General features: G+C 32.0%; 3 protein-coding genes across 3 annotated transcripts; all 3 read left to right on the forward strand.

Moving 5' to 3' along the window:
• Positions 1–828: 828 nt before the first annotated feature.
• Positions 829–3,358, forward strand: LOC120143492. The gene is made up of 3 exons (XM_039157799.1): positions 829–1,478; positions 2,108–2,194; positions 2,321–3,358. Exons 1-3 carry the CDS (start codon positions 1,146–1,148, stop codon positions 3,227–3,229), a joined length of 1,329 nt encoding a protein of 442 aa, XP_039013730.1. The 5' UTR covers positions 829–1,145; the 3' UTR covers positions 3,230–3,358.
• Positions 3,359–6,267: 2,909 nt separating this feature from the next.
• LOC120143480 (tetratricopeptide repeat protein 4 homolog) lies at positions 6,268–8,722 on the forward strand. Its single transcript, XM_039157789.1, has 8 exons — positions 6,268–6,456; positions 6,532–6,744; positions 6,822–7,013; positions 7,104–7,304; positions 7,406–7,486; positions 7,854–7,989; positions 8,279–8,365; positions 8,488–8,722. The coding sequence occupies exons 1-8, from the start codon at positions 6,352–6,354 to the stop codon at positions 8,559–8,561; spliced, it is 1,089 nt and encodes a 362-aa protein (XP_039013720.1). The 5' UTR covers positions 6,268–6,351; the 3' UTR covers positions 8,562–8,722.
• Positions 8,723–9,701: 979 nt separating this feature from the next.
• Positions 9,702–11,205, forward strand: LOC120143548 (ammonium transporter 1 member 4-like). Its single transcript, XM_039157846.1, has one exon. It carries the CDS (start codon positions 9,709–9,711, stop codon positions 11,203–11,205), a length of 1,497 nt encoding a protein of 498 aa, XP_039013777.1. The 5' UTR covers positions 9,702–9,708.
• The last annotated feature ends 7,123 nt before the right edge of the window (positions 11,206–18,328 follow it).

Genomic DNA, 18,328 nt, shown 5'->3' on the forward strand with positions numbered 1-18,328 from the left:
TAATCATATCTTATATTATTAAAATAAATTCAAAGACCAATAAAAAAAAGAGGACTCAAAATTTATTTGAGAAGAATTTTCAAATATAAGAAAACTATTTTATTCTGAAGGCTTAATATAAATATTGTGTTCAAATTATATATTTTTTATTTAGGTATCTAAACATTTTTTAATCAATTTAAATGTATAATATTTCTAATATTACTATTTAAATGTTTTGGCCATGACAAATGTTATAAAAAATTTATCAATCAGTTAGAATGTGATACTTGATGTCTTTATAAATTTTATTTTTTTTAAATATTTCTAAAATCCTTAATCCCAAAGAACCATCCCACTCGTCGTTCGTCCATTATCATTACGCGAAATGCAACTCGAATTTACGATAGTGGATATCGCAATGTAAATTAGAGATCGCATTACGATTTTGTTGGTCATTTTCGCAAATCCAAAAAAATTGATCAAAATCGTATATCATCTGAGATTTTTGGTAACTGAAATTATTTTCTCTTTAAAAATTTATTTATTTTTTAAAAGAAATTAACGAAAACAAAAAATTAAATCACATGTCAAATATAGTAGAGACCTAAAAAGATAATAAATAAATAAATAATAAAAGAAAGAAACGGAAAGCCATGAGTCAATATATCGTGCAATGGGTATATATAACTGACAGACGGTATGTGATATCGTCGGTCGTCGCGCGAACTCCAAAGCTTCGAAATCTCAGTTATACCCCTAAGTTTATTTTCCTTTTTCGCTTTTAGGGTCTCCAATATAAATCCACGTCCAGTTCCCTAAACTTTTCAATTCACTTCACTGCTTCAATTCCAATTTCAATTTCAATTTCGCCCACCAAAAAAGGGCAACAAAATCTTCTCGAGACTTAAAAACCCTAATTTTTCGACATTATTCCCTACAAATTCGCATTCCTAAACCCCAACATTCGTATCTCCTAATCTCTTTTCAGATTCTTTCACTGAATTATTCATGTATCAAAGCTCTGCTTTTCCTTTTGATTTCTCCCGTTTTTCCTATTTATTCAGATTGCAAGAAGCCCTGCAATTCCCTTGAATAGAAGAAGGTTCTTCTTACTTTATTTATTTTGACAAAATAGAACCCTAAATTTTTTAATTACTCTTTTTATGGAGGCGTCTCCTATTATTTTTTACCTAAGCTCCGACGACGACGAGGCGACTCCTGCTTGGGAGGATCCAAAGGGGGACGAGTACAACCGGTTATCGGAAGTTCTGGAAGCCGTTGATAATGTGTTCCACGACCCTGATGACTTGACGGTTGTCGGAGAAGTCAACCCCACTAAGAAGTCAAAGTCACCGAATTCAGTGGTAAGGAAGGTTGCTGATGAGGACGACGGTGATTGTGTCGTTTTGGAAAGTGACCCAGATAAGGCGCTGTCGGAGGTTAATGATCCCCAAAAAGATTCCGATGAGTGTCTTATTGTCGGCCAGAAAGGGCAGGTAAATTTATACCTTTTTTGGTATTTTTTCTTTTGACCGAGTACGCTGGTTATTTTTTCAATATTCTGCTGCTGAAATTAGGCAAGCGGTTATTTCTTCAGAAGGAAGGCTTTGTTTAGTTCATGTGCTTTCAAGTGAAGGAAGGCTTTGCTTGGTGACTTGGTGTTGTGTTTTAGGGTTGCTTTGCTTTAGAAAGTTTTTTTTTTCTGGGTAGCATTGCATGTTAAATTGATTAAAATATTGATGTTTTTTTGTTGTTGCATTTTTTGTGAGTTTCTCATTGCGGTTCTATATTTTTCTGGAATGTGTTCTAGCTCCAGCAATTTTAAATGTTCATGTTGTTTAAAGATGTGATGCATTTATTATTCTTAAACGACAGTAGAACGTCTGTTTGATTGATAATTTTGTTGTAGAAGTGGACGTAATTATCCAATCTTGCTTCTGAAATTTCAAAAAATTGAAAGTAGCACAAGACCTGGGGTGATCTTGGGGTGCATTTGTGTAACATGTTTAATATTATTAATGTTTAACTTATTTACCTTTTGCTTTTTGCATTGAAGACTGTATCTCTTGCCTCAAAGGTACGATATTTGTGATAGCTTTCTCATTTCTCTTTGATATGGTTGCAGATTGCGTGCAGAGATTACCCCCATCCCCGACATGATTGTGCTAAGTTTCCATTCAGTTCAACCTCACATGAACAACATTGTGAATTGGTAATATCTTAATTTTTTTGTAAAGTGACTTGAAACTTTATACTTCTGTGATGGTTGATTGCTGCATTGTTTCGTAGTTTGGATGCATTTCTAACGCAAACAATAAATGCCCTTCTGAAATTGCAGTGCCATTGCTTTGTTTGTGACTCGCGAGCACCATGTAGTTATTGGGGCTTGGGTACCTCTAGTACTGATCATTGTCATGCCACTGATAAAGAGGAGAAGTGGAAGACTTTGAGGAAGACTTTCAGGCATAAGAGAAATTCTCCAATACCAGTTACAAAAGCTCCCGTCACTTCTCAATCTACAGCAATGCCCCGATTTAACCAAGCTACACGACATGACAGTATGCAGTATGCACTGCAAAGTCAAGTTTCTAGGGTAATTCCAACTCGAGCTGGTCGGAATTTCATACCTCAAACTCATATCCAACGGCCATCCATAATTAGTTCCTCTTCTACCAGATATGGGGTTCCACATCACCCAAATGTGGGTAGCCAACGTGTTTTAAATAGAAGAACAATGCATCCGCTTCCAGTTTCACATCATTTACTAGGGGTGCATAATACTGTAATTCGAAGGGATCGAGGTATTAAAGTTAGTAACTTGGGTCCCCAATTTGTCCCTTCCAACACCGTGCCTCAATCTTCAGCTTATGGTCAGCCTGTTCTTCAGTCAAGCTTGAACCACGATCACAATTGCCTTCAGAATCAGAATCAACTGGCAACAAATCATGCCTTCTCAGATTCTGACTTGAATTGGATCAACAACATCGGTCAAAGCAATCAACAACCGTCTGTTGATTATTTACAGCTTCAAAACTCCACAAACGAGAAAGAAGCATCCAAGGAGGTAAACGAGGGACATAAATCGCTTTTCAACGAGCTCGAGAGCTTCCTTTTAGATGACCAGTCATTTCCCGAAGAGTCTATTATTGCAGAACTTAATTCACTTTCTTCCAATCATATGTCTTATGACACTGGTATGATTTTCTTTGATATTGAAACCTCTTGGGATCGTCTAACTCGTGCGTAGCTGATTAGCATAGGCTTGTGCATTCTAGAGAAGAAGAAAAAAACCGAGAAATGAGAGAGTTGTTTTTTTAGAATTGATCTAGTGACTATTTTAATAGAAGCTTTGATGGTGTGCATTGAACAGAAAAACAGCAAGTGGCTGTACGGAAATGGGTCGTTATTCGTCAATCTTTTCCCAGCTAATTTCTTATGTATTTGACTTCTGAAAATGAGTTTTTAATTCTTTCATCAAATACAAGACCATGACGTAAGAAATAGAATCATGAGTTTTCTAGTGACTATTTTAATAGAAGCTTTGATGGTGTGCATTGAACAGAAAAACAGCAAGTGGCTGTACGGAAATGGGTCGTTATTCGTCAATCTTTTCCCAGCTAATTTCTTATGTATTTGACTTCTGAAAATGAGTTTTTAATTCTTTCATCAAAATAACAAGACCATGAACAGTAAGAAAATAGAATCATGAGTTTTAGTTTTCTTCCGTCCCAATTTTTAGATTAAAATCCTGATTCCTAATTCGAATATTTTAAAATAATATATTATATGACAATATATTTATAATCATTTGTTATACTTTAAATAATTAAAATAATATATTTTATAATATTTTACTGTATTTTAACAATTAAAGAATATGTTTTAACATTATTAAATTAAAAATTCTTAAAATTTTAAATATATTATATATATAAAAGGGAAAGATAATAATTTGTACTGGATCAGTGATTTTTCACCTAAAATCCAATTCTACCCGTCTTGTATATATTCTGTCCTGTCCTGTCTTGAATTTAATTTGTTTTTTTTAAAATCCGCTCCTAGTCGAATCGGCGGTTCAGGTATTTTGATCATCCTTAAATGGTCGACTCCAAATTCTATTATCGTCAAGCTCTTTAATTAGGTTTAAATTTGTTAGGACTTTGGTTCCGATAGAACTAGGGATAATTTTTATTTTAAAAATTCGGATTTGAGTTGGGTTCAGAATTAAGGTAAAGAAACACGTGATGTAAGATTAAGCCTATATAATATTATAATTATCTTTTATATATTTAAAATAATTATATTGATATTTCTGTCTATTCTATTTTTTAATTAAATTTTTATTTTAGTTTTAAGTATATATATATATATATACAGTTTGGGTCAAATTTGAAAAAAATTGATAATACAGAACAAAACGTTTAGCACATGTAGGCTTCATCTCTTTCAACTAAACCAGCCACCTGTTGCCATCGCTATTTAGAACAAGTGGAATAGTGATTTGAGTTAGACAGCGGTCGAGAGATTTGAAGAGTTTTCTGGTGTTTCATCGACAACAAATTTAACTAACAAGAGTTTACATATACTGAAGGAGACTGTATAGGGTAGTTCTGCGGTGCGGCGCCTAAAAAATGATTAATATATGGTGTGACCGGTTAAATAAGTAATCGGTTAAAATTTAGACCGGTTATGTTATATTATTTAACCGGAAATATTATAAAGTACAATAAAATACTAGGTAGCGCTTATATAATGTAATAGGTAGGCTTATATTTACCTATTTTATAAGTAAACCGTATATTTATACCGATAGCATTGCAAATTACCTATTACATTATATATGTTGAAAGTGTCCATACTTTTTATAAAAAAGATCGATAATTTTTTAAAGTTATGTAATTTATGTTTCAATTTTTTTAATAGTGTTTTCATGTTTTCCACTACAATATTAATTTAATAATTTCATTTGCATAAAAAAATTATTTGATTGTTTTGATATTTTATAAAATAATATTTAGAATTTAAATTTAACAATATTAACCAAATATAATAATAAATATGTAATATATATGTTTATTGTTTTTAATTTAATAATAATATATATCGTAACGTAAAAAATAAATCATTAGACGCTTATAATTACTAAATTAATATCTTAAAACTCACTCAAAAGATAACCTTAAATTAATATTTTCCACAGTGAAAAAAGTATGGACACTTTTATAAAAAGGATAGATACTTTACAACTACCTATTACATTATATAACGATACCTATTACATTATATAAGCGCTACCTATTACATCATATTTTACCTATTATATTGAAAGTGTCCATACTTTTTATAAAAAGGATCGATATTTTTTTAAGTTATGTAATTATGTTTCAATTTTTTTAATAGTGTTTCATGTTTTCCACCTACAATATTAATTTAATAATTTCATTTACACAAAAAATTATTTGATTGTTTTGATATTTTATAAAATAATATTTAGAATTTAAATTTAACAATATTAACCAAAGATAATAATAAATATATTTTTACAGTGAAATAAGTATAGACACTTTTATAAAAAGGAAAGATACTTTACAAATAACAGGTAAAAATATGACAAAACAGATTCATTATGACAAAACCGGTAAATTTACTTGATATGTTAAAAGTTGGACACTTTTATAAAAGGATAGATACTTACCGATAACCAAAGTTTACCGGTTACCAAATTTTTTAATAGTTTTTCATATTTTCTACCTAAAACATTATTAGTTGTCAACATAATAGGTACCGCTAAACCGGATTTATTAAATACATTTTAATGTATCCGGTACTGCCGTATATTAACCCGCCTTTCCTGAGACAATCCCGACTACAGAGCTGATGAGGGTAAAGGAAGAGGAGGAGGTTGTTAGATATTGTCAATGGTAGATCTATAAATATTTTTAGAATGGGCACACATATATTAATTATTAAAAATTTTCATACATGTGGGCCTAAACAAAATTTTAGGACAGACACCAATAATAAAATTAATAACTAATATAAAAAAATATAGATTTCACCCACCCACCCTGAACATGATCTGCATCTGCCTATGTTTGTACATAGTTGGCAGGAATTAAATTAATATAATATTAAAATGTCGAGGACTAATTTTAGAATTAGACTTAAACTAAAATAGTAAAAGATAAGGACCAAAATGTAAATTTAACCTATAGTTGGAGGAATAATTTTATATTTTACCCCTTTTTTCTGTCGAAAATTCTCATTTCTGGAAATCTCTATTCATCTTCTATAATCTCTATTGCTGCTATACCTAAAAACCTTACCTTTCCAGCAGACAGCGAAAACGAGTATTAGAAAACCAATAAGATGGCGCTATGGATGGAAGCAGGCTCTGAACCCAAAACTGAAACTGAGATTGCGGACCTCCAAGCCATTGCCGCCCTCAAAGAATCAACTGCTCTCGAGCTCAAGGTTGTTTTTCCTCCTCTCTTCAGTTCTCTCTAATCTTTAATTATCTTCAATTCTTTGGAAAATTGGGTTTTCCAGGAGAACGGCAACGAGTTGGTGAAAAAGGGCCAAAAGCATTACCAAGAAGCCATCGACTGTTACACTAGAGCTATCAACCAGAAGGCTTTAAACGACCAATACACCTCCGTTTTGTACTCAAATAGAGCTCATGTAAATTTACTCCTCGGGAATTACCGCCGTGCGCTCGCTGATTCTCAAGATGCCATTAAACTCTCCCCTGCAAATATTAAGGTACTAATTTTTCAGTTATTGTTCTTCCCCTTTTTTGGTGCTTAAAAAACTGGGTCATTTGGAATGTTTATATTTAGGCTTATTATCGAGCTGTCAAGGCGTGCCTGTCGTTAAACCTGTTATCGGAGGCGAAATCTTATTGTGAAAGTGGGATTGAGAAAGACCCAAGTAATGAGGAGTTGAAGAAACTGGCAAAGCAGATTGATTTAAAGAAGCTGGAACAGGAACATCGTGAAGCTCAAGTTTCCAAGGCTCTTGCAGAGGCTAAGGTTTCTACTTTTTTAATCTGCAAAATCCATTTTCTTAATTAAGAATAGAGGGGAAAGGGTTTGGATCTTATTTTCTTTTTGTTTGATTAGGAACTTGTTTCTGCTATTGAAGATAGAAGGCTGAAGCTTGGGAATGCAATGTATAGAGAACTTACCGGATTAAGGAAGCCGGTGTTGGATAAAAATGGAATTTTTCATTGGCCTGTTTTGCTACTCTATGCAGAGGTTATGTCCAGTGATTTTATAGAGGACTTCTGTGAAACCGACATGTTTTCGGCTCATCTTGATATCATATCCATTCTGTTTTTTTTCTTCTTTATGAATCGAATTGCTTGTTAGTTCACCATATGATTTATATTGTCTTCATTTTATGCCTTCCTTAACTCTCGAACATGTTTTCAGAAAGTTGCCCACCTTTACCATGGGATAAGGACAACCATTATTCCCGTGAAGCAATTGAACTCTATTATGAGGTAAGCCTTGTTGGTTATGAATTGATGATTATGATGAATTCTAATTTGACAAATTCTAGCGGAGTGTGCTTGCCATTGTAATCTTATATTAGGTATAAAATGGAACCATCTTATGTTCCATTGGAAAGTATATTGTATTATAGTAAAATGACTAGTTGTCTACTTGTAGTAGGTGCTCTTCGAAAGTGAGATCGTACCATGTAGTTGTCTTTATATGTAGCTGTTAGTCTAATTTTTAAATTGTATGTTTCAAATGATAGTATGCTAAAGAAGTATTAAAATCACTTTGGTTTGCTGGAGGCAAAGACATTCCGCTGTTTTCATATCCAGTTTTGATGGTATTTTGGTTATCCTTGATTTTTGACAGGTTGGTTCTGGGATTTGCCTTTCTAAGACCAAAATCCTCCGTTATCTTCTAGAAGGGACTGAAGCTGCTAATGTGGAAAGCATTGGAGAGGAAGAAAATGATGCAGCTGATGGTTATCGTCATGGCAATTCTGCAGGTCATGTACTTTGCACTCTTCACCTTTCACATCAAATTTTCTCTCTGTTAATTGCGATTGTTCGTAGCTTTCCGCTGCTAGAATAAAATTGGTGAATCAGTGTATCTTAGGCAGTCTTTCACATCATGTTCTTTTTTGTAAATATTGATTTTGTCTCTCTTTAATTCAATATGGATATTCTCGGTAAATTAATTCCTAAAATAAGGTAATCAACCTTGTTTCCTCATTAATCTTGTTACACTACACAATACCGTATTTTATCTGAAGGACCTATGGTTTGATGTATCAGGTTCATCCAAATGGGTCAAAGTGGGTGAAAAAAGAACACTTCATGATGTGTTGAAAGAACCAAACTTCATTATCCCAATGATACCAGGTCTGTTTTTAGAAAGCATTCTCTGCATGATTAATACGTATACATGGATGTTTTCCTTCACTACTAATGAAAGTATTTCCGTTATCTGTCTTTAATTATCTCGTGCTATTTCCTTGTTGCAGTCTTTTATGTCGTTTCAAAAAGATCCACCTTTTGTAAGGACTTTGTAACCGGAAAATGGACACCTCCGGTGTGAATTGAATGCGCCTACTAGACAGCAAGCTTGGGGTTTCTACATTTTATCGAGTTAAAAGCAAGCAACTTTTACGCACTGCCGTATACAATGGTCGTGACGTTCATTGCCGAAACGTTTTTGTAGCTTGGACTTCAAATGTTTATGAAGTGAGCTTGAAATTGTCGAGCCTTTGTAGTTGGAATCAGCGAAGCCAAAGGTGTAATATTATTTTCCAATGATTTTTAGTGTATTTGTTGGCATTTTAAAGTTATACAACAAAGACAAACTGGGTCTAGGAGGGAGGAGTTTTTTTTACTGCTTTATAACTTGAATGAAAGCGTCTATTTATTTACTTCCACAGCTGTGAAATTTTTATATCCATAGTATCTATTCATATTCTTTTTTAGCTATTGACATATGTATATATTTGAATCTAAAACTTCAAAAAAAAACTCATATTTATTACTTAGGTCATTTAATGAATTTTATATTTCTATCCTATATTCAAAATTGAAAAATATTATGCTTTACTATATATATATATTAACTTCATAAAATTTACAGAGAAGTTTATGTATAATCTCATTTCTCCGAGTAATTATAATGTAAAATATTTTCTAAATAGTTACGGTAAAAGTTAGAGGAATTACATAGTTTGTTAAAGATCTTTTAATAATTTTTTTAATGACGTAAAATATTGTAAAATGTATGGAAATTTTTTAGATTTTATAATAAATTTCGTAAGTATAATGTTATCTCATTTTCTCATATAATCAACATAAAAGATAATAATTTTGTGAGTAATTACTGTAAAATTTAGAGAAATTGAAAATTTTGTTAGATATTTGTTAATATTTGTATAAATATGTCAAATGATATAAAAATTACATAAAAAAATTTTGTAATAATTTATAATGTGATTTTATTTCTTCTAATGATCAAAGAAAAAATGAACTTGTAATTTTGTGTAAATTATTATAGAAGTTAATAATCTTCTAATTTTGTGTAATTACTACTTCACTTGTCATAATTCCTACATACCAGGAAAGTAACAGAGTTTTGTTAGAGTCTCTAATTCTGTTTAGATATCTCCTAGTCTAAAGGAAACCGGCTCTTAATACATAAATCCTTTCAACTAGAATCTATACTGCTACATCCACTATCCATTATGGCTACTTTCACCTGCTCTGCCGCCGATCTTCGTCCTCTTCTCGGCACTGCTTCCAACGCCACCGCTGCTGCCGAATACATATGCAATGGCTTCGACGTTGTCTCGAACAAGTTTGTTGCCGCCACGTATGCCATCGATAACACCTACCTTCTTTTCTCAGCATATCTTGTATTCTCCATGCAGATCGGTTTTGCCATGCTTTGTGCCGGTTCGGTGCGCGCCAAGAACACCATGAACATCATGCTTACCAATGTCCTCGATGCTGCCACCGGTGGTTTATCTTATTACCTCTTTGGCTTTGCTATGGCCTATGGTTCTCCTTCCAATGGCTTCATCGGGAAGCACTTCTTCGGGCTCGACAATTTCCCTGTCCCGTCGGCTGATTATAGTTACTTCCTGTATCAATGGTCTTTTGCTATTGCGGCTGCCGGCATCACCAGTGGTTCTATTGCGGAGAGGACTCAATTTGTTGCTTATTTGATATATTCTTCCTTCTTGACTGGTTTGGTTTACCCCATCGTGTCTCATTGGTTCTGGTCTGCCGATGGTTGGGGAAGCGCCGCTCGAGAAGACAACCTTTTGTTCGGTTCTGGGGTGATTGATTTTGCAGGTTCCGGTGTAGTTCACATGGTTGGTGGGATTGCCGGATTATGGGGCGCCTGGATTGAAGGTCCTCGCATGGGTCGATTCGACAGTGATGGCAAGCCTGTGACATTACGTGGACATAGTGGTACATTGGTAGTCTTAGGAACATTTTTGTTATGGTTTGGCTGGTACGGTTTCAATCCAGGTTCATTCCTCGCCATCTTGAAAACTTACGGACAAACAACAGATTCTTCCTTCTACGGTCAATGGAGCGCCATCGGAAGAACCGCCGTCACGACGACGATCGCGGGAAGTTCGGCCGCTTTGTCTACTCTCTTCGGCAAACGTTTGCTCACGGGTCATTGGAACGTCACAGACGTTTGCAACGGTTTGCTCGGCGGGTTCGCTGCGATCACCGGCGGTTGTGCGGTCGTAGATCCATGGGCGGCAATCATTTGCGGATTCGTCGCGTCCTGGGTCCTCATCGGATTCAACAAGCTGGCTGAGAAGTTGAAATACGATGACCCGTTGGAGGCGGCGCAACTTCATGGAGGGTGCGGTGCATGGGGGATAATTTTCACCGGATTGTTCGCAAAGAAAGCTTACGTGAACGAGATATATCCAGGGAAACCCGGGAGACCGCACGGGCTATTCATGGGAGGCGGAGGACGGCTGTTGGCGGCACATTTGATACAGATTTTGGTGGTGACGGGGTGGGTGAGCGCCACCATGGGGCCATTGTTTTTGGTGTTGCATAAACTGGGACTTTTGAGGATCTCATCGGACGAGGAGATGGCCGGAATCGATGTGACTAGCCATGGAGGATTGGCCTATGAATTCCATGAAGATAATGGTAAAACTATGAAAAATTCGTTTATGATGACAAATATGGATACCTCTACTGTTTGATTTGGATCGGATGTGGAATTGATAGAATAAGTATTTGGATTTTTTTTAAAGGAAATGTATTTAGATTTAATTAGTAATATTATATTCAATTATTAATAGGGTAAAACCCCGATTATAGGGTGTTATTTTGCTTAGTCTATTGACTATTAAAAGTTACAAAATGATCCATTGACTATAAGACATTACTTTGTTGAGTCATCCGACTATTAAAAGTTACAAAATAGTCTCTAACTATTCATATGTTCCAAACTAATCATTTTAGGTTAAAAATTAGACGACAATATGAGTTGGATGTTAACCTGATGATTGTGATATGATCAAATCTGATCCCAAAATCTCAAATACTATCAAATCTCAATCAACATATTAACATCTAGCTCAGACTATCATCAATTTTTTTAACAAATTAGACAAGTTTGGAACATATAAATAGTCGAGTGATCATTTTATAACTTTAATAGTCAAGAGACTCAATAAAGTAATATCTATAATCGGAGATCATTTTATAACTTTTAATAGTGTGAGAACTCAACAGAATAGTACCCTATAGTGGGAGGACCATCTTTGTACTTTACCGGGTTACCCTTGTTAATAATGATTGAGAGTAGAAAATCACCATTCAAAACATAATAGTATCAAATTGTGTAAATAAATTAAAATCATATTTTGATTAAATAGTAAAATACAAATACAAATTATATTGATGTTAAATAATAGTTCAAAATTATTATAAGAGAAAATAATCTCAGTGACCGAAATACTTTATAATATACGATTTTAACAAATTTTGGATTTGCCAAAATGACCAACAAATTCGCAACGTGAATTCAAATTTCACAACCCAAGTTCCAAATTCGCAACGCGAAAGTCGAGATTCGCAACGCGATAGTCCAAAATCGCAAAGCGATTTAAGATTCGCAACGCGATACTCCAAAATCGCAATGCATTTGTTTCTTAAGAATTTTTTCTAAAAATACAATATCCGCGCGGATGTGTCGAAGACACGTATTACCACGACCACGACCACTACGGCGGCAGCGGTGCGCGAGAGTCCTCCTTGTTCTCTTTCACTCAACAAGGAAGTGGGAAATCCAAGTCTTAAATACCCATTACCAATACTGTTTCCAATACTATGTGGGTTGAGTATTACCAACACTTGTTTTCAATGCTAAGTTGAAACATTTAACATTTAACATTTGGAAGTTGGAACATATTTAACCAAGTTTCCAATCATTTTGGCCGTGGTCGTGGTCGTGGTAATACGTGTCTTCGACACGTCCGCGCGGATACTATATTTTTAGAGGAAATTCTTAAGAAACAAATGCATTGCGAATTTGACTTTCGCGTTGCGAATTTGGAACCTGGGTTGCGAAATTTGAATTCGCATTGCGAATTTGTTGGTCATTTTGGCAAATCCAAAAAAAGTTGATTAAAATCGTATATTATAAGACATTTTCAGTCACTGAGGTTATTTTCTCTTATTATAATTATATCTATACTTCAAAATAAATTTTTTATATCATTATTATTTGATAAACTAATGATACAATTTATAATAATTAACAAAATATATAAAAATCATATGATATCAAAGCATTATTAAAATTATAATAATAACTAAAAGTTGGCTTGAGAGAAAGTGTAATATGTCTCCAGAATCTATACTTTAAAATAAATTTTTTATATCATTATTATTTTAGACGGCATGACACGTGCTATATTATTACATTAAATGATATGATATATATCATGTTATACATTGATTGTATGACACTTATCACGTTATCGTCTTAGGTGACATGTTATATGGTACGTCTACAATATAACATATATGAAAATATTATATTAATTGTAAATTAACAAATAATTTTTATATAATAAAATTTATTTTGACTAAAAATAAAATATTAAAGATTTAATTATTCTAAAAAAATAAAATTAAAATAACTATGCGAATAAATATTAATTAATTTTGAAATTATGTCTGGAAGACTAGAATTCACGATGTGAGCAGTGTCAAAATTGCAATCTGACCCCGTCGATTAAGGCGGATGCCTTTTCGAGGTTTCAAAAATCGAACGGCTGATGATGCACCGATTATCAATCATGTTAATCGCAGCCGTTGTTTGAGTTCTTCCAATAAAGTAAACCAAACCTCTTTTCATTACACGTACGCGTTGAAAAATAGCTTTTGACAACATCGCAATAAAGTGCTTTTTTAATTATATATTTAAAAGGCAATTACTATAATTTTATAGTGATTGGAGCCTTATCCTACGCGCCGTATGATTTTTTTGCATGCATTTAACCGAATTTACTTAATTATCACTTAATTTAATAAAAATTTATTTGTTATACGTGTCTATATAAATTTACCACGATATAAATTCAAGTACTTATATAGTCAAGATAAATTGGGGATAGATAATTTATTTTTGGTATATAAGAATAAAACAACTACGTTTTGTAGTATATCATTTTAGAGTTTTAAGACCGTGAGAATAACTTAGATAAAGGGGTAAAACTCGTCATGTGGCTCTTTCAGGAAATGCGATCCCTATCTTTTATAAATATAAATTTTATCAAATGATAGTATCATAAAATGTCACATTAATATTATTTTAGAGTAAAAGTCACATTAGATATTTTATTAGATAGTCATGTTAATATTATAAAATGTCATATTAATATTATAATGACTAACAATAAAAAATACTAATTAAATGATTACATTAATTTTTTTCTAAATTTAAGAGTCCTATTAAATACAAAAATAATTTAAAGATCATATTTTTTATAAAAAAAATTATAAACACCTCACGTACCCTTTTACCATAATGATAAAAGATGTTAGTCCCGGAATTGCCCTCCCTAACTCACCAGTAATTAATGGCGCGTGGCTCTACAGGAGTTGGCTTTTGAGTTTTGGCAATTGAAAAGAGAATTCCCATAATGAGTTCTAAAGAGAAGACAATGGGGCCTTCTACGTGGCATACTAGGAATGGACTTTCCTACCCCAGCTGTATTCTTAATATAACACTTTTGTTTCTTTAGATTCTGTTGCTTAATCCTCTTTCCGCGGGTTATCTGTCTCGCTCCTAATTAAGCATTTAATTAGTTTTAAAATACATATAGAAAATGTCATAAATGCCCATGAAATGGCAAGAAAACCTCTGCAAATTGAGAAAAACCTTCCGCAAAGTCTCGTGACCTTTCTTTTAATCATAATAAATAAAGGAAAGGAAATTATTGCCTGCTCCATGACTTACCACGGAATCACCCCTTAGAGGTGGGTATACGGGCTATCCGCTCGTTTAGTCCGTAAGTTTTGAAAGTGTAAATTTAAACGGAGAGGTTTAAAAAGTCTGTAATCATAAATGATTTTAAATTTTAAGGTTCGCGTCCCGTCCGTTTAACCCGCGGGTTAAACGGAAATACCTTCGGCCCGTTAAATAAAAATAATTTTAAATATTTTAAATGCAATAAAAATAATATTCTACTTGCTACGCCTTTAAAAATGATCTAGTAACTTGAAAAAGAATGTATCACCGTCAAAATATATAAATAATATTTAAATTTTATTTTAAATAGCCGAAAATGATTATAAAATAATTTTTTTTAATTTTTAATCAGTAATATATATATAACAATATAATTATTTAAACTCAAATAAAAAAAACAATATTCACTTATATCACCAAATTAAAAAACAAATAAAACAATAATCATATTATACTTTTATAAAACACGATTATTCAAGGCTATATATGAAAACACAGAAGTGTCTGCAAGTAGAAATTCAAACAAAAAAATTCAACAAAGTCAAACATTATATAAATCTAACAATTTTTCTTTTGTAAAGCCTTTAAAAGTTGAAAAGTATGTTTTCAATTTTTTCTTTCACTTTTCTTTCTTATTTTTAATCCAAATATTACGTGTCATGTGATATATTATTAGAATATCAAGTGACTTTTTATAATTAAAGAACGAAATGAATAACATACTTAATGAAAAAATAAAGGTCAAAATTAAATAAAAAATCTTTAAATGCTAAAGTGATAATTATGTAAATTTTATAAGACTAAAATACTATATAAATCTTTTAACTTTTATTTTTTAAAATGAAGAATAATTTGATACATTGTAAATGAAAAAAAAATATCAAGCAACGATAGAATTATGACAAATGCCCTAATAAATTTAAGGACTACAATAGTTATAAGTAACATCATATTTATAAGTAATTTATTTTCTTTTTCTATAAAATTCTTTAAATTTATTTTCTCTAAAATTTTATAAATTTTAAATTAAGCGGGCTATTACGGGCTTCGCAGGCTACTCACGGTTATACTCATTAAACCCGCGGGTTTAACGTCCGGGCTAAAAAGCCCGCAATTTAAACGAGCTTCAATTTTTTATGTCCAAAACTCGCACGGGCCGCGGGTTAAACGGGTAGCCCGCGGGCCTTAGCCCATATACCCACCTCTACACCCCTTTAATAAATTTTTAGTTTGCTTACGAACCATACAATTTCAATGGTAAGAATATGGCATAGCATAAAGTCATTCTATAGGCATAGTAAATAAAACATACATAATTTTTAAAACATAAAGTTAAATAAAACATCAATGTTAAATAAAAGTCATTTATAGGCATAGTAAATTGTTCATACAAAATCAAAAGTCCAGAATATGACATAGCATAAATCAAAAGAATAATAATAACATAGTTACAAACTAAATACAAGTAAGGTTTTATGATGTATTTATCCTCTAAAGAAACAAGTATTGTACTCTGAACAAAAGTGTCGGTGCCCATGATGGAGGTGATCCTTTGACACAGATGAAAATTTACGAAGAAAAAAAAATCTAAACATTGAGCCCTATAAGCTTGGTGGTACACATCCATTCTACTGTATTTCATTCAAACCATAAATATAAGCACACAATCAAACAGGAATATAAAGACATGACATGAGAACTTTAATCAATATTCATCAAAGTTTATCGAGTCATTAATCATATGTCGAAGGTTATTACAATAGTTTATTTTCTCGTAGCCAAGTTCGAATATGACAATGATATAAACTTGACAATGATTGAGATGTCATCCACTTACTATGATCCATATATTTAATATTTCGAAAATATGGTCCATATATAAATTTAACCTTTGAACAATAAATATTTATTACATAGTGACGAGACACGTGACTTTTGGGGGGGGGACCATTATTCTAAAATTTTGAATTTATCTTTTTATTTATGTATTGTCTTAAAAATAATTCTATGAATTTTTATTTTCAAATCCCAATCCCGTCTTCGACAACTTAAACAAATACGACAATAAATAAATAATAAATAAGAATATGGATATTGTATAGGTAAAGCAAGGGCTAACCAATTAGGGCTTTTTTTAATAAAAAAATAGCAAAAGTTGAAGTCTTTAAAATTTGAATGTTTAGGTTAAAGTTTATTAGGCGTAAATTTATGTAGGTATGAATTATAAATCTATTTTTTTTAGTCTTAGTTTAAATCCCATATATATATATTGTTTAGATCATGATCGAGGTTCATATATGTTCCAATTATTAATTCGTTAATTTATTATTTATAATGATTGATATAGTTATAATTATATGATTATATTATCTGTAATTATAATTTCCTTTGTGTATTATGTTATTTGAATTAATTGCTCTGATACAAATATAATTTATCAGATTAACATAAGATCAAAATTTTATTAATTTAGAGAAAAATAAAATTGATTTTAGTACCAATTATACCGCAAAAGATGGTTAACGATGATTAGGCATGATTGGAGAAGGACGCCCACCACGGAGAGGAAGAAGATTTATACTTTATGTCAAATTTAGAAATAAAGGCCCAAAGCACAAATTTTTGGTACTGATATTAAACACTTAATGATTAAGTGACCGAAAAGAGTAAAATTAAAAATTGAATAATGAAATTGAAAGTTTCTAAAGTTGGATGACCAAAAAAATTAAAAAAAATGAGTGATAAAAAAGTAGCTTGCCCATTTTAATTTGATGGCAATTTCATTTTAGAAAGACCGCGACAATATCGACAAGACTAAAAGATACTTTTCGTGAACAGTAAAACTCCTAATTACAAACACTAAAATTTACTATGCCACCATACCGAATTTGAATTTGGCTGGTGAATACCACACTTTTTATTATTGATATGAGATAAGAATAATGTAATTATTGTTAAAAAATAATTCTTAATCATTGAGATTAAACGTTCACATTTTTAGTATTCATGATGCTCAAACACGAGATTTCAAAAAATAATAATAATTTATTTACTGTCAATATCGTTTAATTCGTCGTGAATACACACTTACATTACATGATGCACGATAATTTATATATTCATTTACAAAATATAATTTATCATATCATATCATAAATACTTTAAAGTATTACCTAACTTGTAGGGTATATTATATATTTAATCATTCAACTATTTGTATAGTTCTATTTTTACCACTCAATTATTTTATCAAATAATCACTAAAATTATGTTTTGGTTTCATTTTTATTATCCATTGTTAAAAAACAAATGACGATGCTAACGTATGATTATAATGCAATACCACATTATCATTAAAAAATAAAAATATCACATCTATAATTTTATTAATTTTTAATAAAATATGACAAAAATAAAATTAGAACGTAACGATAGTGATGATTTTAAGAAAATAATTAAATGATCAAAATAAAATTAAAATGATAATTGGTGACTAAATACGTAGTTTACTCAATTTATGTATAGTAAAATCATAAAATGTGCGGGCCAACCCATCGAATTTGGGTCCCACAAAACATAGCAGAAATGAAATTGCACAGTTGGGAACCGCACGTAATTCCAGACCCAACGGACGAAATCATCATTACCCGGTTTATTTACCAATTACCACCCCCACCGTCCATTTCGATTTTGCAAGAACCGGACAGCGCACTTTCTCTCGTTTAAGACCTCACTTTGACCTGTCATCAAAGTTCGTAATTACACCCCCAAATCTAAGGCTTCTTCGGAATTTCCTCTCATTTCACATAAAACGCTTAATTTCCCGTAATTATACCCTTTCC

This window comes from Hibiscus syriacus, unplaced genomic scaffold (assembly GCF_006381635.1).
Source record: "Hibiscus syriacus cultivar Baekdansim isolate YM2019G1 unplaced genomic scaffold, ASM638163v2 tig00110858_pilon, whole genome shotgun sequence".
NCBI classification, from domain to species: domain Eukaryota; kingdom Viridiplantae; phylum Streptophyta; class Magnoliopsida; order Malvales; family Malvaceae; genus Hibiscus; species Hibiscus syriacus.

Bases quoted from the DNA above. Each gene is read 5' to 3' on its own strand.
- LOC120143548 (XM_039157846.1), top strand. From the start codon at position 9,709: ATGGCTACTTTCACCTGCTCTGCCGCCGATCTTCGTCCTCTTCTCGGC.
- LOC120143492 (XM_039157799.1), top strand. From the start codon at position 1,146: ATGGAGGCGTCTCCTATTATTTTTTACCTAAGCTCCGACGACGACGAG. The intron at 1,479-2,107 runs GTAAATTTATAC...ATATGGTTGCAG, and splicing joins TTGTCGGCCAGAAAGGGCAG to ATTGCGTGCAGAGATTACCC. The intron at 2,195-2,320 runs GTAATATCTTAA...CTGAAATTGCAG, and splicing joins ATGAACAACATTGTGAATTG to TGCCATTGCTTTGTTTGTGA.
- LOC120143480 (XM_039157789.1), top strand. From the start codon at position 6,352: ATGGCGCTATGGATGGAAGCAGGCTCTGAACCCAAAACTGAAACTGAG. The intron at 6,457-6,531 runs GTTGTTTTTCCT...TGGGTTTTCCAG, and splicing joins CAACTGCTCTCGAGCTCAAG to GAGAACGGCAACGAGTTGGT. The intron at 7,014-7,103 runs GTTTCTACTTTT...TTGTTTGATTAG, and splicing joins AGGCTCTTGCAGAGGCTAAG to GAACTTGTTTCTGCTATTGA.